The sequence below is a fragment of the Vipera ursinii genome, assembly GCF_947247035.1.
Source record: "Vipera ursinii genome assembly, chromosome: 2".
Lineage (NCBI taxonomy): Eukaryota > Metazoa > Chordata > Lepidosauria > Squamata > Viperidae > Vipera > Vipera ursinii.
The window spans coordinates 291,015,686-291,043,465 of NC_139513.1; the positions used below are offsets into that span (position 1 = coordinate 291,015,686).

A 27,780-nucleotide genomic window follows, 5' to 3' on the forward strand; every position below is an offset into this window, starting at 1 on the left:
TCAACAGAAAGTGTGTGTAGAAGAAAACCACGAGAGGAGTTAAGATAGTCCAGACGATGGGAAAGCTTGTGTTTCCTAGAAGTCTGCTGGTCAAGGCACAGGGATTACATGTGAGATGTAATGTAAAATGTAAGCCTTGGTGGAGCAGTGGGCTAATGCCTCCTTAAGTCACACCAGCTGCCTGCAATTAGTGCAGGTTCGCATCCCAACAGGCTCAAGGTTGACTCAGCCTTCCATCCTTCCGAAGTAGGTAAAATGAGGACCCAGATTGTTGGGGGCAATAAGCTGACTTTGTAATAATGCCGCTTGGGGGGTGTGTGTGTGAAAGCCCTAATAAGCAGGCATATACATAGAATGAAGGCTACTGCTAAGCTTGTAAGCCGCCCTGAGTCTTCGGAGAAGGGCGGGATATAAATGGAATTAAAATAAAATAAAAATAAAATAAAAGGAGATAAAGACTCCACTCATTCCCTGAGTGAGTGAAGAGAATACGAAATGGCATCCCAATTTGTTCCTAATTCACACCCTGATATAGACATGCTCCCACTTTTACAGCAACAGCCTCGGTGAGGATGAGGTTTATCTCCAGGGGAGCAAAAGCCCTGGAGATGACCTCAATGTCACGGTTCCGATAAATGAGAGAGTTCAAACAAATTTCAAGCATTGTTTCATCTAATAAATCTTCATAATGAAAGGAAGCATCGGCACTCATGGAGGGATGCCAGAATCTGAAATCTCCCCCACCCCCCAAACCCATCATTTCATACACGTCATAAATCACATTATCCAATCAGTTTTACATATGAAGTTTCACTTCCCTTTCTGTGCACCGGCTTTTCTTATCTTCTCAAAACATCCGGTTGACATCCCCCCCACCCCCAGGGATTCAAAGCAAAGAGGTTAAAGAAACAGACTGTCTCTTATATCAGGGCTTTTCAACCTTTTCACCCATTGTACCACTTTTAGGATATGGCAACATCCGAGTACCACCAGCTGCCTAGCAAGGGGTCAAAAACTTGATGACCAAAAAAAAAAAAAAAAAAACAACTGATGAAGTCCAGGTAGTCCTCGACTTACAACAGTTCGCTTAGTGACTGTTCGAAGTTACAATGGCACTGAAAAAAGTGCCCCCCAAGCCACAGCCGAGCAAGACACCTGCCTGCCCACCCGGGGGCGCTCTTCCTCCTATCCGAGGTTTTCATTGTTGCAAGTATTTCTGTTGAGGATTGGCAGCAGGGGTGGGGTGGGGGTGTTTGGTTTTTATTTCCCCCCCTCTGCTGGGTGGTTGCAGCAGGTTTTGGTCACTTCACATGACGCTAGGACACTGTGACCGTCATAAATATGAATCAGTTGCCAAGCAACTGAATGTAAATCACAAAACCCTGGAGATGCTGCAACATTCCAGCTGATCGGTGCTTCTTCTGCGCTCAGAAGTGCCAGGATCAGTGCCAAGCTCCAGCTGGAGCCTGGCGCTGATCCTGGCGCTTCCACTGAGCCCTGACAGCCCCGAAGAAAGGCTGATCCTGGCGTTACCGCTGAGCCCTGACAGCCCTGCAGCTCCAGCCGTCTCTCGCTCAGGCTTGTGCGGTGCTGCCACCGGTTCAGCTCATTCCCCTCCTCTGCTACCCCTTTTCTAGGATGGTCGCGTCTCACCTGCCAGGTGCCAATGTACCACAGGGGGTACCCGTACCACAGGTTGAAAAGCCCTGTCTTATATTGTCAGTGCAAAAACATGTCAATGTTTGCAGCATTGACAATCAAATATGACTCTGAAGTTTTTGGTCTTCTTGGGGTTGATGGAAAAGGCACAGGAAGGAATGGACGTCCACCATGGTAGCCAGCGCAATGCAACAGTTAAGCAACAGGCAACCTGGCATGGACACCGGAGGTCCACAGCCGCACCTGTACATTGCCTCACCTGAGTAAGGGTTGTTAGCAAGGGCTCCGTCTCTGCTGGTCAGGTTCGCAGGAGCAGGGAATGTGATTCCATAGTAATCCTACAAACAGGAAAGCAACAGAATTATCTACAGGTAGTCCTCAACTTACGACTACAACAGAGTCCAAAGTTTCTGTTGTTAAGCAAGGCAACAGCAATAGCACTTATGTACCGCTTCACAGCACTTTGCAGTCCTCTCTGAATGGTTTATCGTCAGCCTCTTGTCCCCAACAATCTGGCTCCTCATTTTACTGATCTCGGAAGGATGGGAGGCGGAGTCAATTTTGAGCCCCGTTAAGATCGAACTTCTGGCAGTCGGCACAATTACCCTGTAATACTGCATTCTAACCACTGCGTCTCCATGGCTCTATATCAACCTGCAGCAGTGGCCAAAATTGTGGAAACCTTTTGGGGAAAAGTGTATTTTTGAGGTTTGATGGCTAATAGCACCACTTTTGGGGGGGAGTAGCACCATAAAATTGTATATCAATGGAAAGATAATTTAATCAAGAATGTAATGCAACAAAATTAGTTCAATTATCTGTACTGTATTCTATGAAAAAGCTATAGCCAAATAACCAGAAAAGGAAGCACAACTTGCTTAGGTTGGTATCAGCTAGCTTTCCTTCATCTGACTGTAGCCAATGAGCATGAGTGTTTAGAGAGCCAATCAGGTGTCATCTTGTTTTGGCAATGAGCCAATCAGATCACAGTAGGATTCAGTTAATGATGTCCTGTTTTGAAGCTGAGAGGAGGACATTTGTCAGTGGGTTATGTGATCGCTATCAAGCTGGCTGGATTTTTTTGTGTTCTTTCATTTACTGAGCTTGTAAAACGTAATAAAATTAAAGTAATGGTGCAAAGAGTTGACTGGTCGCCCAGAAAGTGAGGTAAAATAGAATTATTAAGTGAACGAGGCTACAGTTATAAAGAAATTGGGGAAAAAATTGGTAGAAACTTAACCAAAGGTGGCATTTCTACTGTACACGTTTCCCAAAAGGTTTCCACAATTTTGGCCACTACTCACTCACTCACTCACTCACTCACTCACTCACTCACTCACTCTATCTATCTACCTACCTACCTACCTACCTACCTACCTATCTATAGGGAACGGTTGCTGGAATTGGGTATGTGTAGTTTAACGAAGAGAAGGGTGAGGGGTGACATGATAGCAGTGATCCAATATCTCAGGGGCTGCCCCAAAGAAGAGGGAGTCAAGCTATTCTCCAAAGCACCTGAAAGCAGGACAAGAAGCAACGGATGGAAACTAGTCAAGGAGAGAAGCAACCTAGAACTAAGGAGAAACTTCCTGACAGTGAAAACAATTAACCAGTGGAACAACCTGCCTCCAGAAGCGGTGAATGCTCCAACACTGGAGGTTTTTAAGAAGAGACTAGACCGCCATTTGCCTGAAATGGTATAGGGTTTCCTGCCTGAGCAGGGGGTTGGACTAGATGACCTCCAAGGTCCCTTCCAACTTATTATTATTTAATCTACCTACCTACCTACCTATCGCAATAGCAACTTATATACCACTTCATAGGGCTTTTTACAGCCCTCTAAGCAGTTTACAGAGTCAGCCTCTTGCCCCCCCCCCCCCAAACAATCTGGGTCCATATTTTACTGACCTCGGAGGAGGGATGGAAATCTGAGTCAACCTTGAGCCAGTCAGGGTCAAACTCTTAAGTGAGTTATGTTAATTTTATGACCTTTTTGCCCGCAGTTTAGCAAATCACTGCAATTGTTAAATGAATTGTGTGGTCCTTAAGCAAATCTGGCTTCCCCCAATCCAGTGGGAAGGTTACAAATGCTGATCACATGACCCTGGGACAGCGCAAGCCTTGGTGGAGCAGTGGGCTGATGCCTCCTTAAGTAACACCAGCTGCCTGCAATTAGTGCAGGTTCGCATCCCACCAGGCTCAAGGTTGACTCAGCCTTCCATCCTTCCGAGGTAGGTCAAATGAGCACCCAGATTGTTGGGGGCAATTAAGCTGACTTTGTAATAATGCCGCTTGGGGGTGTGTGTGAAAGTCCTAATAAGCAGGCATATACATAGAATGAAGGCTACTGCTAAGTTTGTAAGCCGCCCTGAGTCTTCGGAGAAGAGCGGGCTATAAATAGAATGAAAATAAAAAAATAAATAAATAAATAAATATAAGCCAGTTGCCAAGTGCCCGAATTCTGTTGATGTGACCCTGGGGATGCTGCCACGGTGGTCAGTCACATTTCTCAGTGTTGTTGTAACTTTGAACGGTCACTAAGAAGAATGGTTGTAAGTTGAGCATTACCTGTATTTCTAAAACCAGATTACAGCCTAGGCTACAGGTAGTCTTTGACTTACGACCGGTCACTTAGCAACTGTTCAAAGTTCTGACGGACTTAAACGCAAGAGTCAAGGCAAATTTAAGGAAGTTTTTTTTTTGTGCTTTGAATCAACTTATATTAAACAGCAAAATTTTAAAAACACCATACTTATCTTGTTAAAATCTATCTTGGTTTCTTTTTCAAAAAAGAAAAGATTTACAATGGATTGTGGGTTCACTCGGGTGAGGCTGGAATACGAGGAAACCAAGCCCATTTTTTTTTAAGCTGGAGCCTCCTGCAGCCCCAGAAGCTCTTATAGCAGAGAAATAGGAAGAATAACAGAATAACAGAATTGGAAGGGACCTTGGAGGTCTTCTAGTCTAACCCCACTGCTCGAGCAGTTGACCCTATACCATTCCAGACAAGTGGGTGTCCAACCTCTTCTTGAGGACCTTCAGTATTGGAGCACCCACAACTTCTGGAGCCAAGCTATTCCACTGATCGATTGTCAGGAAATTTCTCCTTAGTTGTAGGTTGGTTCTAGGTTCAAAAATGTAGAATATCACAGTGTGCCATTAAATAAATATTTATCAACAATAATGACACCAAGGCTGACCAGGTTGAGGTGATCTTCGAGGGGAAATTGCTAAAGAGGTTCCCAGTTTTTTTATGAAGTGGGAGAATATTTTGGGGTATTTTAAATGTTTTATGGAACAGTCTTCACTAGGAGTGGACCTTGATCACCCATGATTGTACTGAACTGATTGAAACTTGGAACCGTTTCACGGGGCCTTTGAGAATTCAATACCTTTAAAGTTTTGCAGTATAAGCAGTCCTCGACTTACATTATTTCATTCAGTGGCCCAAAGTTACAATGGCACTGAAAAAAAGTGACAGGACCAGTTCTCCCACTTACGACCATTTCAGCACCTCCATGGTCATGTGATCAAAATTCAGATACTTGGGGGAACTGACTCTTATTTATGACGGTCGCAGTGTCCCGGGATCACGTAATCCCCTTTTGTGACCTCCTGACAAGCAAAAGTCAATGGGGGGAGCCAGACTCACTTTACAACCGCGTTACTAATTTAACCCCTGCAGTGATTCACTTAACAACTGTGGCCAGAAAGGTCATACAATGGGGCAAAACTCAATTAACAACTGTGAGTTTGGACTCAATTGGAATCGCAAGTCCAGGATTGCTGGTATATGATGCCCTCGACGTGATGTCCCGTTGCCTGGAGGCGGTCTGGGTCTGGATGGGGAGGAACAGGCTTCGGATCAACCCTGACAAGACTGGCTGTGCGTGCCGGCATCTCAGGAAATTCAGATTATTCCACCTCTTACTATGGGAGGTGAGTTATTACCCCCAGTAGATAGGGCCCGCAACTTGGGTGTCCTCCTAGATTCACAGCTTTCCTTAGAAGATCATATAGTAACTGTGACTAGGGGGGCCTTCGCCCAGGTTCGCCTGGTGCGCCAGTTGCGGCCCTATCTGGACGGGGATGCCTTGCGTACAGTCACTCATGCGCTCGTGACCTCTTGGTTAGACTACTGCAATGCTCTCTACATGGGGCTGCCCTTGAGGACCACTCGGAGGCTTCAGCTGGTGCAAAATGCGGCCGCATGAATTGTGTTGGGGGTCTCCCGATACTCCCATGTTACACCTCTGCTCTGTGAGCTGTATTGGCTTCCAGTTGCCCTCCGGGTGAGATTCAAGGTGCTGGTGATGACCTATAAAGCCCTACATGGCATGGGTCCGGATTACCTATGGCAACACCTGCTGCTGGCGTCAACCTCCCTCCGTCCAGTGCGCTCCCACAGAGAGGGCCTCCTCAGGGTGCCACCGGTCAGAGAATGTCGACTGGTGACCCCCAGGGGGAGGGCGTTCTCTGTGGGCGCGCCAGACCTGTGGAACCGCTTACCAGTTGAGCTCCGGATGGCCCTCAACCTTCGCTCCTTCCAACGTGATCTAAAAATTTATTTATTTGAACAAGCCGGCCTGGTCTGATGGGTTTGGGGTCTGGGGTTTTAACATGGATTTTAACCAATGTACTACATCGGGCATAATTATTTAATGATTTTTAACTTTTGTATTTCGTATTTTGATATTTATTGCCCTGTACACCGCCCTGAGTCCTTCGGGAGAAGGGCAGTATAAAAAATTAATAAATAATAATAAAATAATATTTATGTTGTTCATTATTACCAATTTTCTTAGTATAGTCTATGTCATATGAACAGCATCTGGAGTCCAGCCAGTTTTGAGTGGGGGCAACCTAAACAATGGGCTGAAGTTATAGCTTTGGATGTAGGAAGCAGTTAAGGGGACACAGCTGGTCGGGGCTAAGCTGTACTTCAGTAATATTTCAGAGAATCACCATCTCGTTTATGTTCCAAGGTATTACAAAATTCTTTCTTGGTATGCCACTTTCTCCTGTTTCGTTTTCACCTTCTTCGAAAGAGTACCCGACTAAAAATTAGGCATGAATTTGCACAAATCTTCCCTTGATCACATTCAGTTATTGCTGTATGAAATCATCTGAAGGAGATTGAGTCACTACTTCCTTGTCCATATTTGGAAAAGTCTTTTTTTTTCCCCTTCCACTTTCAGTGTCTTGTTTTATTTTCAGTATCTCAGCTACTCTTAATTCCAAGACTGGAATTTCCAAAAAGAGAGAGAGAGAGAGGGGGGGGGGGGAAATGGCTCCAGGACTGAGCAGACAGTAATGCCCAGGATTTAACGCTGCCAAATACTTAATAAACAATGACTCACTTGGCAGCGGGCGTTCACAATTTATTTTAAAAAGAAAGCATTGAAGGAAGCGTATTGGAAATGAATCAAGGAAGTCCAGTGTTAACAGAATAACAGAGTTAAAAGGGACCTTGGAGGTCTTCTAGTCCAACTGCCTGCTGAGGTAGGAATCCCTATATTACTACCATTATGTTAATACTCAGTGATTGTAAGAGGCCAACTTTTACTGAAAGTAAAGGATCTATAAAGTCAAGCTGCCGATCTTATGATTAGGCAATTTGGCTTGTATTTTTTCCCTCTGGTGGTGTTTATTATTTGCTTGGCTGCACGATCAGCCCGATGTTTATAGACTGGAATTGGCACTTGAGTCCTTTCCAAGGATACGGGATAGACAGGAGTTGTCTGGTGCTGTTAAAAGTATCCTCAATTTTCCTGTTTTAGCCCTTGCCAAGGCTTCTTGTTATCCGCTCGGCTTTCTCTCTTTCTTTCTTTCTTTCTTTCTTTCTTTCTTTCTTTCTTTCTTTCTTTCTTTCTTTCTTTCTTTACAATTGTACTGAGGTCTGGAAAAGGTCTCCTGGGCCAGAGCAAGCAGTGGTGGGGATTAATGGCATTGGAGCAAGATGGTTCCTCGGTCAGCCTGGTCCCCTGCCACGGAGAGTTTTAAAGTTTTAAGTTTTTACTTCCCTCCGCCCCGTGCGCTCCCACGGAGAGGGCCTCCTCAGGGTGCCACCGGTCAGAGAATGTCGGCTGGTGGCCCCCAGGGGGAGGGCCTTCTCTGTGGGCGCCCCGGAGCTATGGAATCGGTTGCCGGTTGAGCGCCGGATGGCGCCCGACCTTCGCTCCTTCTGGCGCGATCTGAAGACTTATTTGTTCGAACAAGCCGGCCTGGCCTGATGGGGGATGGGTTGGGATTTTATTGTTTACCTATTGTTTTAGCTTGGGCATTTCGTTTAATTCTTTTTAAACTTTTGTATCTTTGTACTTTTATATGTTTGCCCTGTTCACCGCCCTGAGTCCTTCGGGAGAAGGGCGGTATACAAATATTATTATTATTATTATTATTATTATTATTATTATTATTATTATTATTATTATTATTATTATTATTATTATTATTATTATTAGCCTTGGTGGAGCAGTGGGCTAATGCCTCCTTAAGTAATACCAGCTGCCTGCAATGAGTGCAGGTTCGAGTCCCACCAGGCTCAAGGTTGACTCAGCCTTCCATCCTTCCGAGGTAGGTAAAATGAGGACCCAGATTGTTGGGGGCAATTAAGCTGACTTTGTAATAATGCCGCTTGGGGTGTGTGTGAAAGCCCTAATAAGCAGGCATATACATAGAATGAAGGCTACTGCTAAGCTTGTAAGCCGCCCTGAGTCTTCGGAGAAGGGCGGGATATAAATGGAATTAAAATAAAATAAATAAATATAATAATAATAATAATAATAATAATAATAATAATAATAATAATAATAATAATAATAAAATAATAATAATAAAGGTGGTTACCAACACCTCGAAATGGACCTGGAAGCAAACTCGGCAACCCTGGCGGCTCACGCCACAACAGTATCGCACTCAGCCCCAATGCACCTGACCCGCCCCACTCGCTCCCGTTCGAAGAGACCTTCCGCAGACCTCAGTTTAAAAACTGTTCAAAGAGTTTTATCAAAATGTAACGTAGGTAGGGAAATAAAAAAGAATGGGAAACTGGAAGGAAGGGGGAAAAAAAAGGGAAGGGGAGAGAAAATGTGCTATTAAGGGGGAAGAGAAGGGGAAAGTAAAAGGAGGGGAAAGGGAGAAAAAAGAAGAGGGGGGGGGAACGTTGACTTCCGGCTCTTTCTTTAGCACAGCGGAAGGTAACAACCTGACAGTTTCAACTTTGTACTTTTACACATTCCTTTTGCTTCCTCTAGTTCAGACACGTCAAACACAAGGCCCGGGGGCCGGATCCGGCCCGCGAAGTGGTTTCATGCGGCCCGCGAAGCCATCCTGGAAACAGTGAGGGAACGGCCCCCGCTGCCTTGGCCCTGGCCCAGAGACCCTCCTTCTGCCAGAGACCCTCAGATCTGTCCCACTCCTGCCCAGGCCCCCATAGGCACCCTTCATGCCAACGATGTAGAGCTGGCCACGCCCACCCAGTAGGCCATACGCACTCTAGCCACACCCACCCAGTAGGCCACACCCACCCGGCCCCCTGAGGGCAACCGCAATGCTGATGCGGCCCTCCGTGAAATTGAGTTTGACACCCCTGCTCTAGTTTCTCATTGTTTTTTTTTTTTCATTTTCCTTTATGGTTTATATTTTGATGAACTTATCAGAATTTGAAAAGACGAAATGAAACTGTTAAAATTGGGCCGAGCGGGGTAACAAGAAGGCTTGGCAGTGGCTAAAATAGCAAAATAGGGCCAGCCAAGGAGGCCCCCAGAACAGTCGGCGTTGCCCCGTCCTGTACCAGGTCTCGCTTCCGAATACTCTTCAAGGAGAGCCCCATGCGGAGCAGACTGCGGTAATCCAGCTGGGAGAGGACCAATGCAGAGTGATGTGCTTTCACTTCCCCCGCTTAAGAGCGCGCACTGATGACATTCAACCCGCTTGACAGGTAGTCCTCGACTTACAGCCATTCATTTAGTGACCGTTGAAAAGGGACAACAGCAGTGGAAAAAAAGACTTACGGTAGGCGGTTTTCACATTTATGACCCTTGCGGAATTCCCATAGTCACGTGATCCAAATTGAGATGCTTGGCAACTGGCGGGCATATAAAAAGAGCCTTGGTGGAGCAGTGGGCTGATGCCTCCTTAAGTAACACCAGCTGCCTGCAATTAGTGCAGGTTCGAGTCCCACCAGGCTCAAGGTTGACTCAGCCTTCCATCCTTCTGAGGTAGGTAAAATGAGGACCCAGATTGTTGGGGGCAATAAGCTGACTTTGTAATAATGCCGCTTGGGGTGTGTGTGAAAGCCCTAATAAGCAGGTATATACATAGAATGAAGGCTACTGCTAAGCTTGTAAGCCGCCCTGAGTCTTCGGAGAAGGGCGGGATATAAATGGGATTAAAATAAATAAATAAATATATGACGGTTGCCGTCTCCCAAGGTCATGCGGTTCACCCTCCATGAACCTTCCAAAGTCCGGGGGGGGGGGGGAAGCCAGATTCATTAACGACCGCATGATTTGCACAATAACTTCAGCGATTCGCTTAACAACTGGGGACAAAAGAGCTCATGAAATGGGGCACAACTCTTGGACGTCGAGAACTGCCTCTACCGCGTGCTTTCCGCCGTTTGCGAGACTCCAAGTGTCGCACTTGCAGGCAATGAAACATCCAGCCTAGGAGAGCTGTTGGGGGTATTCGGGGTGGAAGGAAGGGGTGGGTGGGTAAGAAATATCATTTTCTGAGGTGGAAGAGAGAAAAAGAGGCCTGAACACAGCTACGAGCATCTCAGCCAGATGTGTCAAACTCGCGGCGTCACGTGACGTATCCTGTGGCTGTTTGCCGGCAATGGGGTGGGCTCTGCGGCTTCCGCATGATGTGTCCAGCCCGCGGGCCGGCAGTTTGACACCCTTGATCTAAGTCCTACCGACCCCACCAAAAAGTTACATCAGAGGTGAAAACTCCCCTGAAAGTAGAAACTGGAAACTGAAAATGAAACCAGGGGAATTCAGGAGAGAAATGATGAAAAGCAACATGGGCTACAAAATGCATAAAGGAGGACGCCAGAGCGGGTCTCTTCAGTGCTGTTGGACCACAGAGGGGGACCGTCACAAAACCCAGAGCTGTGACCTCTTCGGATCCTTCCATGTCAGCCAAAATGACTACGGTGCCCGTGGGGCTGCTCTGCCTGGTGCTCCTGCTGGCTCTTCCAGCCTCAGGACGAAATTGCGACCTTCTGAAACTGCAACAGCAAAGATTCAACCAGCAGAGTCTGGAGCTGCTGAAAGGAATGAAGGGGAAGCTTCCTCCAGAGTGTCTATCGAAGATGCCAGCCTTCAGTTTTCCGATAAAAATCCTCGAAATACAACAGCCCCAGGCTGCCACCAAAGCCGTCCTGGACATACTTCATGGCTTCTTGCTTCTCTTAAGGGACGACCATCTGTGGGTTGCGTGGAAGGCCACGTTGCGAAAAAGGTCAGTCAGTTTTTTTTCTTCTCCACGCGTAAGTCCTTGACTTACGACAGTGATTTACTTAACAACTGGAGCCAGAAAGGTCGCCAAATGGAGCAAAACTCATTTAGCAAACGTTTCGCTCAGCTATTTTGGGCTCAATCGGGGTCGTAAGTTGAGAACTACCTGGTAGTATAGTGGGATCCAGGGAGTGAGACAAAGTGGTTGAGTAATGAAGAGTAATGAAATATTTTTTCCTCTCAAACCCTACTGTTTCGTCCCCAAAGGTGCTTTTTTTTTTTAAAAAAAAAAAAGGCAACTGGACATTTTTAGTAAATAATTTATCAATGATTAACAATTATCATTAATAAATTTAAAAAAAGCAGGGAAAGTTGTAGCCATCCAAAAGCACTGGAGAAAGGATTCTGATTTAATTTATTGTTAAATTTTGTCCTGCTCTTCTCCAGGCGCTCCAGGTAGCAGACGGAAGACTTAAGTTTTCCAATTTTTCTCCCACCCCTCCCAACAACATCCCTGTAAGGTAGCTCCCCAAAGGTGCTTTTCCAAAAGGCAACTGGACTTTCTTGGATTTTCTTTCTTTCTTCGAAAACGTCTCGCTTCTCATCCGGAAAGCTTCTTCAGATCAGTACTTCAGAACTGAAGAAGCTTCTTGGCTGAGAAGAGGAACGTTTTCGAAAAAATCCCAATGGTGCGTTTTCAAAAAGCAAATAACTGGACAATTTTTTTCTCCTTGAAGACGTTTCGTTTCTTACCCAAGAAGCTTCTTCAGTTCTGGCTTTAGTTCTGGAGCTTCTTCAGTTGAGTCAGCGCCGAAGAAGCTTCTTGGATGAGGAGCGAAAGGTCTTCAAGGAAAAACAAAGTCCGGTTGCTTTTTGAAAAAGCACCATTGGGACAACCGTGACCTGGAAAAGCAGGGCTTTTCAACCTTTTCACCCATTGTACCACTTTTAGGATATGGCAACATCCGAGTACCACCAGTTGCCTACCCAGGGGTCAAAAACCTGATGACCAAAAAAAAAAAAAAGGGAAAAAAGTAATGAAGTACAGGTAGTCCTCGACTTAGAATAGTTCCCCTAGTGACTGTTCGAAGTTACAATGGCAGTGAAAAAAGTTGCCCCCTGTCTGCCCACCCAGTGGCGCTCTTCCTCCTGTCCGAGGTTTTCATTGATGTGAGCATTTCTGTTGAGGATTGGCAGCGGGGGTGGGGTGGAGTGGGCGTTTGGTTTTTATTCCACCCCCGCTGGGTGGTTGCAGCAGGTTTTGGTCACTTCACCTGATCCTGGGACACTGTGACTGTCATAAATATGAATCAGTTGCCAAGCATCTGAATGCAAATCGCAAAACCCTGGAGATGCTGCAACATTCCAGCTGATCGGCGCTTCTTCTGGGCTCAGAAATGGCAGGATCAGCACCGAGCTCCAGCTGGAGCCTGGCGCTGATCCTGGGGCTTCCGCTGAGCCCTGACAGCCCTGCAGCTCCAGCCGTCTCTCGCTCAGGCTTGTGCGGTGCTGCCACCGGTTCAGCTCATTCCCCTCCTCCGCTAACACTTTTGTAGGATGGCCGCGTACCACCTGCCAGGTGCCAATGTACCACAGGTGGTACCCGTACCACTGGTTGAAAAGCCCTGACCTGGAAGATTGAGAATCTCCAGAGACATTCTCTGACTGTTTTGTGATTCTAGGTTTCTCGAGAAGTTGCACGCACAAGCTGAAAGGATCCAGAGGTGCCTCGGAGAAAAAACCACACTGGGAAAAAGGAAGGAGGAATGGATGCACAAGTTGCAACTGAAGAAATATTTCCACAGCTTCGGGAATTTCCTCAAAGAGAAGGGACTTGATAAGTGCACGCAGGAGTTTACAAGACATGAAATGCAGGTGGATTTCATCTATGTGGACAGACTGACCAGGAGAATGAAGATCTAAAGTGCATTTTTACCTATTTATTTTATTTATGTTATTTATTTCAGCCCCGCCCTTATTATTATTTTTACAAACGATACAAATGTTGAATTAAATGTTGCATTCAATGAAAGATTAAATTAAGAGTAACTTTAAAGTAGAACCACAAGAAAGCATTAAGGTTCGTTTTTGAACCAAGCTCTACCCACTGGGCTTTCAATAGTTTTTAACGTGTTCAAACCTTGATTTATTTATTCTGAAAGGCTATGTTTTGTAATAAAAGTTTTTTTAAAAGAAAACGACAGCTAGTCGTTCATTTAGTGACCGACTGAACTTACAAAAAGTGACCTAGGATCGTTTGTCACGCTTATGACCATTGCAGCATCATGTGACTTACATTCAGATGCTTCACAACTGTCTCAAATTTATGACCGTCGCACTGTCCTGGGGTCATGTGACCCCCTTTTGTGACCTTCTGACAAGCAAAGTCAATGGGGAAGTCAGATTTACTTAACAACTGTGTTAGTCACTTAACAACTGCAATGATTCACTTAACAACTCTGGCAAGAAAGGTCCTAAAATGGGGCAAAACTCACTTAACAAATGTTTCACTTAACAACATGAATCTTGGGCTCAATCGTGATCGTACGTTGAGGACTACCTGGATATAGGACTCCAGGCAGGTTTTGTTCCAACAGTCTGTCTCTGAGACTCTTCACTTTGCCTTTGATAAAATGGCCTTAGGAGCAGAGAATGGGGTTCAATGCTTACTTATTAGGTGGACGTTTGGCCCTGCATTATATGTTTGTATCCTGCCTGTATTATTTTTACAAATAACTCAAGGCAGTGAACAAATCCAACACAACTTCTTGTTCCTATTTTCCCCACAACAAGAAGCCTATGAGGTGAGCTGGACTGAAAGAGAATGACTGGCCCAAAGTCACCCGTCTGGCTTTCATGCCTAAAGCGGGACTAGAACTCACCGTCTCCTGGTGAATGGCCCAAAGTCACCCAGCCGGCTTTCATGACTAAAGCGGGACTAGAACTCACCGTCTCCTGGTGAATGGCCCAAAGTCACCCAGCCAGCTTTCATGTCTTAAGGCAGGACTAGAACTCAGTCTCTTGGTGTTTGGCCGAAAGTCACCCAGCCAGCTTTCATGCCTGAGGCACAACTGGAACTCACTGACTCCTAGTGATTGGCTCATAGTCACCCAGCTAACTCTCATAGCTAAGGCAGGACTAGAGCTCACTGACTCCCATTTTCTAGCCTAGTGACTCAACCACTAGAGCAAACCTGCTCTCTTTAGTTTCTCAATAACATTATTTGTGGCACAGCAATCCAGGTAGACTGGTTGCTTAATGATTGTTCAAAGTTATGACCGACCTGAACAAGGGGACCTGCAACCTGGTTCTGAGGATCGGCCCCCTCCAGAAAATGTAGGGGTAAGAACAGAGTGGCAGTTTGCACCTTTTACAGGAAGCCCTTGACTTATGGCTGTTTGAAGCTGCCACGGTACTAACAAAGGTGATTTATCACCAGTACTCAATGACTATTAATACAATCCTGTCCTCCCATTCTAAGAGGTCAGTTAGGTCTCCCGAGGTCCACCCCTCCAATTCTGGTTCTTTTCACTTTCAACAAAAGAGCAGGCTTTTTTTTACCTATTCAATTTTACCTTATAAATGATATGGCAAACCAACACAAAATTGCACAGAACAGACACAGGAGACCTTTCAGAGACACAAAACCCACAAGAACCTCTCTTGATAGGCAAATGGAATACAGTGCTGGAGAGAACCTTGTCAAACTAAAAAGAATCTTAATGGTACCACACACACACACACACACACACACACACACACACACACACACACAAATGAAACCTGGAGGCTAAAACATATGAAGAACGGTTGCAGGATTTGGGGATGGCTAGTTTAACAAAAAGGACATGACAGCAGGCTTCAAATCTTTGAGGGGGTCACAAAGAAGAGGGGATCAAAGTATTCTCCAAAGCACCTGAAAGCAGGACAAGAAGCAACAGATGGAAACTAATCAAGGAGAGAAGCAACCTGGAATTAAGGAGAAACTTCCTGACAGTGAGAACAATTAACCAGTGGAACAGCTTGCCTCAAGAAGCTGTGGGTGCTCCAACAATGGAGGTTTCTAAGACAAGAATAGACAACTCTTTGTCTTAAATGGTATAGGGTCTCCTGCCTGAGCAGGGGGTTGGACTAGAAGACCTCCAAAGCCAACTCTTTGTTATTCCGTTATAAAGGAGGCAGAAAAACTGTTATGCAAAGGCTGGAACCCCAATAAGTGCACCTGGCTGAAACAACTGTGAGAATACTACCATGTGACACACCAGCTTTCCTTTATCTAGCCTTTTGGTGAGAAGGAAAAACTGATACATAAAGGTCAAGATGCAGTGTGAAAAGAAATCTTGTCTGGTTGTAACCACGACCACCTCCCTCTACTCGTCCCAGCTTCTGCCAACCTAGCAGTTCGAAAGCACGTAAAAATGCAAGTAGAAAAATAGGGACCACTCCGGTGGGAAGGTAACAGCGTTCCGTGCGCCTTTGGCGTCTAGTCATGCCGGCCACATGACCACGGAGACGTCCTCGGACAAGCGCTGGCTCTTCGGCTTTGAAACGGAGATGAGCACCGGCCCCTAGAGTCGGAAACGACTAGCACGTGTGTGCGGGGGAACCTTTACCTTTTATAAGAACTGCAAAGGCTGGAAAGCTACCCTGGTTTTTGCAATGAAAAAGACACAGGAATGCTCAATCTGCCCAATTTCCATGTACATTTATATATATACACACACACATACACACATGGAAAGTGGCATCTAAGATTGAGTGGCATCTAAGATCTGTAAAAATGAGAAAAACATCGTTGGAAAATGTTACTTACTACAGGTAGCCTGGATTGGAGCATCTGAAGATCATCATAACCATAAATCTGTTTAAAGACAAGAAAACCACACACACAATCACAAAATTAAGAAATCTTTGGGGTACCTCTCACCAGCAAAGATAGTTTCCTTCCTGTGTGTGTGTGTGTGTGTGTGTGTGTGTGTGTGTGTGTGTGTATAGAATGTATGTGTATACACACATATACATATATACACATATATGTACATTTACATAAATGTGTACGCACGCACACGTGTGTGTGTGTGTGTGTGTGTGTGTGTGTGTGTGTATGTTTTCTGAGGTTTTCGCGGGTGTTTGTATGTGGATCTTTGGTCATTCGGGTTTTTTTCCCACGTAGAATTGAAGGTGTAAGAGCAACGTTTCGACGAAATCTCATCCGTCATCCTCAGGCTGGTGGCTTCAGCTTCGTTCTTCTGAAGCCACCAGCCTAAATTAAAAATGGGGGAAAGAGAGGGAATATCTGATGCTGAAATAAGGGAAATTTTGGTCATCAAATTTAAGACATTTGGAAATTAGTTGAAAATAATTATTATTTGTAATAATACAAATATATTGTATTATTAACTAGATGATGCAAGATGGTGGGAAGTAAAACATACTCAAATAGATAAGATGTGTATCTTGAATATTAGAGTTTGTTATGAATTGAGAAGGGACGCGGTGGCTCAATGGATCAGGATGTTGAGCTTGTCGATCAGAAGGTTGGCAGTTTGGCGGGTCGAATCCCGAGTGCTATTGAATCATCGATTAACCCAGCCACCACGTTGCTTTTTAAAGACTTAAATGTAAAATTAGAAAATAAATAAAATATTACAAAAAAGAAGAAGAAAACTATCAAGCTCAAAGAACACCAAGGACCCGCCAGTACTCCATCATCTCCTCCCCTCCACAAACCTCACTCCCTTCTTCTATCACTGATGAAGTTACCTAGCTGGGTAATTAAACATCTGCATGGAAACAACCAAGCTCAGACCGCACCGAGGACCCAACCATGAACTACAACCTTATCAAGGAACCACCAAGAACACTTCCCCCAACAGACAGGATAACTCACTTGTATATAAACAGAGATCAAACCCAACTCTCTTCTAATACTGATGATGTTACCTAATTGGGTAATGAAACATCTGTAAGCAAACAACCAAGCTCAGAGATCACCAAAGAACCAATGCAAATAAAATGATTTCTGGGTTGCCCAAGAAGATTCAGGTCAGGGGCTACTTGTGAACTGAGGGCTTCCTCTTCTTAAATTTGTTCTATGAATTCTATAGGGACCCATAGTGTACAGCCAATAGACAGGAATATAACTGCTCTACGTGTCTCCAGATTCAATTCATGGCATTTCTTCCTTAGAAACCCACAGTATGTACACATCCCAAACCAAAAGAATTATCAACTCAACGGACTCTACACTGACTGCAGGATCCAATCTGAGTCAGTCACCAGTTACTTTTTTCAAGTTTTGGGGCTGGTGCTGAAGCCCATCATCAGGAAACGTCTCTCTCCAGAATGTGTGCACCGGGGCTGTTCTACACCTTGTATTTATTTACTACATTTTTATATGTGTGGAACAACTCAATGAATGTGTTCTGGGGAGAGGGAGAGAAAGGAGAGAGAGAGGGAGAGGAGAGAAAAAGAGAGAGGAGAGAGAGAGAGAGAGGAGAGGAGAGAGGAGATAAATAGATTGAGGAGAGAGAGAAGAGGGAGAGAGGAGAGGAGAGAAAGGGGGGAGAGGAGAGGGAGAGGGAGAGACAGAGAGAAGAGAAAGGAGATAAATAGAGGAGAGAGAGAAGAGGGAGAGAGAGGAGAGGAGAGAGAAAGGAAAGAGGGAGAGAGGAGAGAGAGGGGGAGAGGAGAGGGGGGAGAGAGAGAGGAGAGAAAGAGAGAGAGAGGAGAGGAGAGAAAGAAGAGAGAGAGAGAAAGGAGAGAGGACAGAGGAGAGAAAGGAGAGAGAGAGAGAGAGAGAGAGAGAGAGAGAGAGAAGAGAGAGGAGAGGAGAGGAGAGGAGAGGAGAGGAGAGGAGAGGAGAGGAGAGGAGAGGAGAGGAGAGGAGAGGAGAGGAGAGGAGAGGAGAGGATGGGCTCCAGTAGGAATCTGAAAGCTTGGAAGAATAAATCTTCGGTCCCTGTGACTGATTCAGACTGGATCCTACCACATTATCCTGGTACAGGTATATTCTTCTACACTGACTCTACGTCAAAAGCCACGCCAAAGTAACCTTCACATATAAGGCAGACCACGGGGCCTTGTACCTGAAGTTCAGAATGGATCTCACCGAGGCTTCATACGCAAGCCCCGTAGACCAAATTGTGCTAGGATTTTTACAACCGAGTGGCCAGGAAAGGACAGGGGCCACCCACCTCCACCCCAAAGCCCTCTCCATAGCTGGTGCTTCAGAGGTAACAGGCAAGACAAAAGAGAGAGGCAGGAACAAGGAAATTGGCTTACTGGGTAGGCAGGCAGAAGTCCTCCAGGTCCCACAAAATACTGGTTATGTAACAAGGGTGGTACACCTTGGGGCAGGTTGGGGGGTGCTTTGCCTGCAAATCAAAAGAAACACCTTTTTTAAAAAAAACAACACACACACACCCTTAGCAGATGGGAAAAGAAGAGGCACACGGCGTCAAACGGTCACATCCTGGTTTCGAAAAAGCTTAAGAGTTAAGTCACAGCAGGCAAAGATGGAATGAAGAAGAGGTTGAGGCAAGCAAGAAGAGACCAGTGGATCACTTTGTTCTCAGACCCCTGTCCAACTTGATCCTCCCTTCCCTGCTGCTTTGTGTTTTGCTCTTTCCTTTGATCGGACGTCTTCTCGGATCCAACCGCTGACAGTTTAAAAGCAACTGAGAAGCTGCATTCTTCACTTAACAACCGTTGGTAGGGGGAATCCCATTGGTTACATGTCGGGAGATCCTTTGTCGACCATCAAATAAAGCCCGCTACAGGTAGTCCTCAACTTGCATCCACAATTGAGCCCAAAATTTCCATCACTACGTAAGACAGTGGCAAAGTGAGCTTTGTCCCATTTTACGACCTTCCTTGCTATGGTTCTTAAGCAGATCGCCGCAGTTCTTAAAAGTTAATCATACGGTCGTTAAGTGAATCTGGCTTCCCCACTGACTTTGTCAGATGGTCGCAAAAAGGGATGGTGTGGCCCCCCAGGACACTGCAACCGTCATAGGTATGAGTCAGCATCTGAGTTCTGATCACGTGAACACGGTGATGCTGCAATGGTCGTTAAGTGTGAAAAAGGGCCATAGGTCACTTTTTTCAGCACTGTTGTAACTTCAAGCCAAATGAATGTTTGTAAGTCGAGGACTGCCTCTGCTTTCAAACTCATCATAGAAAGTTACTTCCACCATCCATTATGGAGGCTTCTGTTGCTAAATTTATAACTAATGACAATGGAATTGGATTACGCAGTGTGAAATTTGTTTATTTTATTCCATTTGTGCACATTCTGGATGGTTCACAAGAGAACGAACGTTGAGAATTAAAAAGATAAGAACAAAATGGCAATTAAAGGAGCAGCAAAGATGGTAAAACAGGCCCGTGACAGACACACACCTGGTCACAAAAAAGAGGCTACACCCTTCCTACTTAACAGAATAACAGAGCTGGAAGGAACCTTGCAGGTCTTCTAGTCCAACCCTCTGCTCAGACAGAAGATCCTATACCTATCCTATGCAGACGTGGCTGTCCGGTCTCTTCTTGAAAACCTCCAGTGTTGAAACATTTACAACTTTGGCAGGCAGGCTGTTCAAACTGATTACGGTAATTGTTCTGTCAGGAAATTACTCCTTAGTTCTAAGTTGCTTCTCTCCTTGATTAGTTTCCATCCATTTTTTTCTTGTTCTGCCTTCAGGTGCTTTAGAGAACAGCTTGACTCCCTCTTCTTTGTGGCAACCCCTCAAATTTTGGAAGACTACTATCATATCACCCCCAGTCCTTCTCTTCATGAAACTAAACATACCCAATTCCTGCAACCGTGCTTGGTATGTTTTTTTTTGGTTTTTTTTATTATTATTTTTTAATTCCATTTATATCCCGCCCTTCTCCGAAGACTCAGGGCGGCTTACAAGCTTAGCAGTAGCCTTCATTCTATGTATATGCCTGCTTATTAGTCTCCTGATCATCTTTGCTGCTCTTCTCTGCACTCTTTCCAGAGTCTCAGCAACTTTTTTATAGCATGGCGACCAAAGTGTGGCCTTACCAAGGCATTGTAAAGTGGTGTTATATTCTGTCCCTCTGTTAATGCAGCCTAGCACTGTGTTGGCTCCTATTTAAGTGATTGTCCACTAGGACCCCAAGATCCCTCTCAAAGTTAGTTAAAGGCCAGGAGGCAGGCACTCTTACAGAGAAGGCGTGCTTCCTTAATCCCAAGAGGTGGGCATTGTTCAATTGGAGGAGCTTGGGAACCAGGCCAAAGTTGCTGGTTCAAAGGACTAAGGGCGACATGATAGCAGCAGAGAAGAGTAACCAAGATGACTAGGAGACTGGAGGCTAAAACATATAAAGAACAGTTGCAGGAATTGGGTATGTCTAGTTTAATGAAGGGACGCGGTGGCTCAGTGGGTTAGGACGCTGAGCTTGTCGATCAGATGGTCAGCAGTTTGGCGGGTTGAATCCTGAGTGCCACGTAACAGAGTGAGCGCCTGTTACTCATCCCAGCTTCTGCCAACCTAGCAGTTCGAAAGCACGTAAAAATGCAAGTAGAAAAATAGGGACCAGTACGGTGGGAAGGTAACAGTGTTCCGTGCGCCTTTGGTGTCTAGTCATGCCGGCCACATGACCACGGAGACGTCCTCGGACAAGCGCTGGCTCTTTGGGTTTGAAACAGAGATGAGCACCGGCCCCTAGAGTTGGAAATGACTAGCACGCATGTGCGGGGGAACCTTTACCTTTTAGTTTAATGAAAGGAAGGACTAGGGGTGACACAATAGCAGTCTTCCAATATCTGAGGGACTGACAGAAAGAAGAGGGGGGAGGGTTCCACCTATTCTCCAAAGCACCTGAAAGCAGGACAAGAAACAACGGATGGAAACTAATCAAGGAGAGAAGCAACCTGGAACTAAAGAGAAAATTCCTGACAGTGAGAACAATCAATCAGTGGAACGACCTGCCTCCAGAAGCTGTGAATGCTCCAACACTGGATGTTTTTAAGAAGAGACTGGGCAGTCATTTGTCTGAAAAGGTATAAAGTCTCCTGCTTGAGAATGGTTGGACTAGAAGACCTCCAAAGGCCCTTCCAACTCTGTTATTCTAAAGCAGCTGGGCAGATAGAGGGTTCCTCAAGAACCTACCCTTGTAAGGATTTATAGATAAAACTCCTTGAATCACACTTGGAAGAGAAATTGCAAGAATTTGCATTCTCAACCCTTCTTGTGCCATTGCACGCTAAACCAGTTTGAAGCTTCTGGGTGGTTTTCCAGAGCAACCCCCATATAAAATGCATTGTAGTAGTCAAGCCACGAGGTGACAGGGATATATTGTCAGAAAGACTTCCCAATTAAGAGAGGGGCACAACTGGCACATCAGATAAAGCTGTGCAAAGGCTTTCCTGGCCACAGCTGCCACCTGCTCAGGTGACAGCTGCAAGTCCAGGAAGAACCCCACATTTGTGCACCATTCGTGAATGAAGAACCCTACAGGTAGTCCTCAAGCTACGACCACAACTGAGCCCAACATTTCTGTTGCTAAGTGAGAGAGTTGTTATGTGACTTTTGCCCTATTTCTTGCCACAGCTGTTAAGCCAACCACTGCAACTGTTAAGTTAGTAGCACAGTTGTTAAGTGAACCTGGCCTGCCCCACTGAGTTTGCTTGCCAGAAGGCCGCCAAAAGGGACACTGCAGCCGTCATAAATATGAGTTCAGTTGCCAAGCATCTGAATTTTGATCATGTGACCATGGGGATGCTGCAAGAGTTAACCTAAGGCGTGAAAAACAGTCCTAAGTCACATTTTCAGCGCTACGGTAACTTTGAATGTTCACTAAATGAGTGCTTTCTAAGTTGAGGACTACCTGTATTCCATCCAAGGTCAGAGATAGAATGTCCCCAGTCCTGAATGGCCCAAACATCCAAAACCATTTGGGAGGTTTCAGTTGGAGACAGTTCCTCCCTTTACAAAACTAGCAGTCTCCAAGCAGTGGGAGAGAAACTTGACAGCCCGACCTAACTGGCACTCGGGGGGGTCAAAATATATAATTAGGTATCATCGGCATACTGAAGATACCGAACCCCAAATAAGTGGATGACTTCACCCAATGGTTTCATGTTTCTGGAGATTCTCAAGCCTCCAGGTCATGGTTGTCCCAAAAGTGCTTTTTCCCCCCAAAAGGCAACTATTACTTTCTTGGGATAATAATAATAATAATAATAATAATAATAATAATAATAATAATAATAATAATAATAATAATAATAATAATAATAAAGTTGGAAGGGACCTTGGAGGTCATCTAGTCCAACCCCCTGCTCAGGCAGGAAACCTTATACCATTTCAGGCAAATGGCTGTCCAGTCTCTTCTTAAAAACCTCCAGTGTTGGAGCATTCACCACCTCTGGAGGCAGGTTGTTCCACTGGTTAATTGTTCTGACTGTTATTTAGAACATTGGACATCTCCTCGAAGAAGCTTCTTCAGTTCTTGGATGAACTGTAGAAGCTTCCTGGATGAGAGGCAAAATTAGCGTTTTACTTAAGGAAACCTTAAGAATGTGCAAAAATGGATAGACTGAGGTTAGAGATTAAAGAGAAAGAAGATTCAGTTTACTAGAGAACGTGGGGTAATTTTTACCAATGGTTAGGAAAAGGAACTAGTGACAAATGAATGTGGTGTGTTATTTTGAATATGTACTAGTGAGAATGAGTAACTGATACTGTTTTTGATTATCATTTATGACATTTTCTACAGTTATCTATTACTATAGTAACTATTGTTAATTGAACATATGTACCCGGACAACAGCTTGTTTGCTAAAGAATGAAAGTGTTATTGGGAGATGTTGATCCCAACCCTGTCCTAATCCCAACCCCAATCCTGATTCCCAACCCCACCCTAAAGCCTAATCCCTAACCCGATCCTATTTTATCCCTAACCCTATCAAAGTCAATAAAATTCTTTAGGGGGGAAAAATGTTTTCAAAGAACAAAAACCAAGGAAGTCCGGTTGCCTTTTGGAGATAGCACTTTTGGGCCAATGATTTCATGCACATATTGAATAAGAGGGGTGGGTGGGAGAGCAGATCCCTACAGCAGCCCACAGAGCCTAGGGAAGAATCTCTCCATCCCCACCCCCATCATTGATTGAATGCAGAGCCATCTCCAGGCCCAGCTCAGGATACCGTAATCACTCATATCAAAGGCAACTGAGAAGTCAAGGAAGGGAAAGATAGATCCACCCCTGACATCCCCAGCTCTGCCGAGGTCACTAACAAGCATGACCAAGGCTGTCCGAGCGAGCCCGAAACAGGATTGAAAACAGAATTAAAATGTGTCTTAGAGAAAACCAAAAGCAGAAAACCTCCTTGAAATTTAGACAATTGAGAATACAAAAGTGATCCTCGACTTGCGACCACCAGTGAGCCCAAAGTTTCTGCCGCTAGGTGAGACGGGGTGTTAAGTGAGTTTTGCCCCATTGTACAACCTTTCTTGCCACAGCTGTTGAGCGAATCAGTGGAGTTGTTAAAATTAGTGACACGGTTGTTAAGTGAATCTGGCTTCCCCATTGAACCTGGGTGTTCAAAAGGGGATCAGGTGGCCCCTGGGGCACTGCAACCAACCGTCGTAAATATGAGTCAGTTGACAAGCGCCTGAGTTTCGATCACGTGCCCACGGGGATGCTGCAATGGTTAAGTATGGGGAGGAACAGGCTTCAACTCAACCCGGACAAGACTGAATGGCTGTACATACCGGCATGTCAGGATATTCAGAGTATTCCATCTCTTAATATCGGGGGCGAGTTATTACCCCCCCCCCGTAGATAAGGCTCGCAATCTGGGTGTCCTCTTAGATTCACAGCTCTCCTTAGAAGATCATATAGGAGCTGTGACTAGAGGGGCCTTCGCTCAGGTTCGTCTGGTGCGCCAGCTGCGACCCTATCTGGACCTGGATGCCTTGCGTACAGTCACCCATGCCCTTGTGACCTCTCGTCTTGACTACTGCAACGCTCTTTACATGGGGCTGCCCTTGAGAACCACTCGGAAGCTTCAGCTGGTGCAGAGTGCAGCTGCACGAATGCTTTTGGGGGTTTCCCGATACTCCCATATTACACCTTTGCTCCATGAGCTGCACTGGCTTCCAGTTGCCTTCCGGGTGAAAGTCAAGGTGCTAGTGATGACATACAAAGCCCTACATGGCATGGGTCCGGACTACCTACGGGAGCACCTGCTGCCAGCGTCAACACCCCTCCGTCCTGTGCGCTCCCACAGAGAGGGCCTCCTCAGGGTACCACCGGTCAGAGAATGTCGGCTAGTGACTCCCAGGGGGAGAGCATTCTCGGTGGGTGCGCCAACCCTGTGGAACCGCTTACCAGCCGAAATCCGGATGGCCCCCGACCTTCGCTCCTTCCGGCGTGATCTAAAAACTTATCTGTTCCAACAAGCCGGCCTGGCCTGATGGATTTGGGGTTTACAATTTTTTCACTCTGTTACTTTATTGTATTCCCACTTTATTGCTCTGTACACCGCCCTGAGTCCTCACAGGGAGAAGGGCGGTATATAAAACAAACAAATAAATAAATAATAAATAAGTATGAAAAATGGTCCTAGGTCATTTTTTCCAGTGCCGTTGTAACTCTGAACTGTCACTAAACGAATGGTTGTAAGCTGAGGACTGCCTGCGCTGTATTAACTGAGCATGATCAAAATCAATTGAGAGGCAGAAGGATTTTGCTGAAAAGGAAGTCCACCCTGTGAAAATTGAAACAAAAAAAAAAATGCAATTATTTCTGCAAAAGGCTGCCGGAACTTCCTATGCAAGGTTAAAAAAGATTTTGCAAGCTACTTTCTCCGCTTCGGATGACAAAGTTTATGCTGAAAAACCTCAAACGACAACTTTCATCCATCTTTGGAACAAACATCCCAAATCTTTGGATCTGAATTCAGTACTTCCTGCCCAACGCAGGAAGCAACATCTCCTGAAAAAGAAATCCTGTACCGGAGGAGGTTCAATCACCAATAACTTCTCTATGAACCTCATCCTATTTCCGTGATTAATTTTTCGAATAAATGGAAATAAGTCTGGTAAGGGAAGGGGGAATCGTACGGATTCCGTTCTGCTTTCTCACAATCGGGAGGCTAGCCTTCCCGTTGGTGGTTGTGGCTACTTAACCCTTACGTGTAAGGAATTTCAAATATTTTCAGACGTTAAAAAGCCAGGCAATTTTTTTTTATTTCGTAGGCCTTGTGCAAAGCATGCTTTTAAAAAAGCCAGTCTTTTTTAGAAAAGGCAACCTTTTTTTTTTTTTTTTTTTGGTGCCCCAACGCTCAAGGTCTCCATTGGGCAGACCTGCAGGCTCAAATCCTCTCTTGCTACAGCCATGCAACCTGTTAAGATTGCGAACCTGAAGACACCAAAGGAGCTGGCCGGCTGGTGGGAATTGGCAGAGAGACGCTGGTCGCGTTCAGGCCGAGGCTGTTGGTGGTGCTGGCCATGCTGGTGGCCGAAGAGGTGGTAGACATGGTTGCAGCCACCGGAAAAGAGTTGGAGGGCTGGAGCGCAGTGGCATTCTCAACGCTGTTGTGCTGGAAAGGAAAAAAAAGAAAGCAGAGGCGTAAGGTTAAAGCCGGAACAAAGGAGATGGCAGCAAAAGAAACTGTGAGCTTCATCAACAAATGACACAAAGGTGGGTGGGGATCCTTGGTGCTCTCTGAGCTTGGTTGTTTTCTTGCAGACATTTCATGACCCAACTATTTTTTATTTTTATTTTATTTTAAGTCCATTTATATCCCGCCCTTCTCCGAAGACTCAGGGCGGCTTACAAGCTTAGCAGTAGCCTTCATTCTATGTATATGCCTGCTTGTTAGGGCTTTCACACACACCCCCAAGCGGCATTTTTACAAAGTCAGCTTAATTGCCCCCAACAATCTGGGTCCTCATTTTACCTACCTTGGAAGGATGGAAGGCTGAGTCAACCTTGAGCCTCGTGGGATGCGAACCTGCACTAATTGCAGGCAGCTGGTGTTACTTAAGGAGGCATTTGCCCACTGCTCCACCAAGGCTCTTTTTATATGCCCGCCAGTTGCCAAGCATCTGAATTTGGATCAGGCAGCTTGTGTTACTTAAGGAGGTAACATCATCAGAAGATCGCAAAAGGGGATCACACGACCCCGGGACACTGCAATGGTCATGCCAGGTGCCAAGCATCCAAATTTTATGTGATACTGCAAATGTCGTTAAGTATGAAAAAAAACAGTCACAGGTTGCTTTTTTTCAGGGTTGTGGTAACTTTGAACGGTCACTAAACGAACTGCTGTACGTCGAGGGCTACCTTACTCTCCCCAGATTTACTCTTCACTTGTTCATATCTCAAGCTTCGCAGATATTATAAGCAAATTAATGGGGAGGTAAAAGACCAAAGTCTCTCCCAAATCTTTGGAATCCTAAGCTGCTGTGCTAACCTAAACCTGACAGTATTTTGGTACTATTTTTGCAAGTTTTAAAATAACACAGTACAACTAAGTTTTAGTTACAAGAGGTTTTACCCTAGAGCAGGGGTGTCCACCCTCGGCAACTTTAGGACTTTAAGACAAAATTCCTCAGCCAGCATGGGCAGTAGAAGCCCACAGATCTTAAAAGTTGCCAAAGTTGAATATCTCTGCCTAAAAGACACCGCAAAGACACACATTTTCTGTGAAATTAAGCAGGATATAGGTAGTCCTCAACTTACGCCCACAGTTGAGCCCACAATTTCTGTTGCTAAGTGAAACATTTGTTAAGAGAATTTTGCCCCATTTTATCATCTTTCTTGTCACCGTTGTTAAAATGAATCACTAGCATTGTTCCAAGTCAGTCGTACGGTTGTTAAGCGAATCTGGCTTGCCCACTGACTTTGCATGTTACAAGGTTGCAAAAAAGGGGATCACATGACCCTAGGACAGCGCGACCGTCATAAATATGAGTCAGTTGTCAGGCATCCGAATGTAAATCACGTGGCCATGGGGATGCTGCAACGGTCATAAAGTGTGAGAAATGGCCGTAAGTCCCTTTTTTCACTGCCATTCTAATTTTGAACGGTCACCAAACTGTTGTACGTCAACGACTACCTTTTGACTTATCAAGAGGACTCACCGTATGTGACGAGGCAGAAGATAGGCTGCTTTGATGATCTGAGAGAGAACTGAAGAGAAACCAAAAACAACCGTTATTTGACATTTGGTCAATTCTTATCTAAGCCTCTCAAAAAACGTTCCAGTCTCTGTTCTCCCTCAAAGTCAAGAATCCTACAGAACCGTGGTGGCGAACCTATGGCACGCGTGCCACAGATGGCACGCAGAGCCTTCTCTGTGGGCACGCGCTCCATCGCCCCAGTCCTAGGCCTTCAGCCTGGTTTTATAAAACCTTTTTGCTTTAGGCCTCCGCCGCCGTGTGCAAAAAAAAAAAAAAGAAAAAAGGTTCAATGAATCAATCAATTTACAATTTCTCACGGGGAAAAAAAAGATCTCGCAAAGTTGGAATCAATTGATTGAACTTTTTAGTCCCAGCCAGTCTGCTGTTACCACCACAGCCACGCCCACCCAATGGGCCACACCCACCCAATGGGCCACGCCCACCCAGCACCCAACGATACACAAGTGGGTTTTGGGTTGCAGTTTGGGCACTCG

The 27,780-nt window shown here is 45.4% G+C and overlaps 3 protein-coding genes across 3 annotated transcripts in view; 2 read left to right on the top strand and 1 right to left on the bottom strand.

Moving 5' to 3' along the window:
* TPGS2 (tubulin polyglutamylase complex subunit 2) overlaps window positions 1-27,780 on the top strand; it is a 409,136-nt gene that overhangs the window by 307,160 nt on the left and 74,196 nt on the right. The gene's annotated exons all lie outside the window — the stretch shown is intronic.
* UBAP2 (ubiquitin associated protein 2) overlaps window positions 1,758-27,780 on the bottom strand; it is a gene marked incomplete at its 3' end in the record, with an annotated part of 115,056 nt that continues 89,033 nt past the window's right edge. The window contains exons 18-22 of the mRNA XM_083353539.1: window positions 27,248-27,296; window positions 25,521-25,701; window positions 18,408-18,499; window positions 15,937-15,984; window positions 1,758-1,997 (exon numbers count right to left, since the gene is read on the bottom strand). Coding sequence (XP_083209665.1) covers window positions 1,758-1,997; window positions 15,937-15,984; window positions 18,408-18,499; window positions 25,521-25,701; window positions 27,248-27,296 — 610 coding nt within the window. The remainder of the gene's footprint in view (window positions 1,998-15,936; window positions 15,985-18,407; window positions 18,500-25,520; window positions 25,702-27,247; window positions 27,297-27,780) is intronic.
* On the top strand, window positions 10,415-13,309 carry LOC310633753 (interferon type A1/A2-like). The gene is made up of 2 exons (XM_083351626.1): window positions 10,415-11,127; window positions 12,806-13,309. The coding sequence occupies exons 1-2, from the start codon at window positions 10,799-10,801 to the stop codon at window positions 13,044-13,046; spliced, it is 570 nt and encodes a 189-aa protein (XP_083207752.1). The 5' UTR covers window positions 10,415-10,798; the 3' UTR covers window positions 13,047-13,309.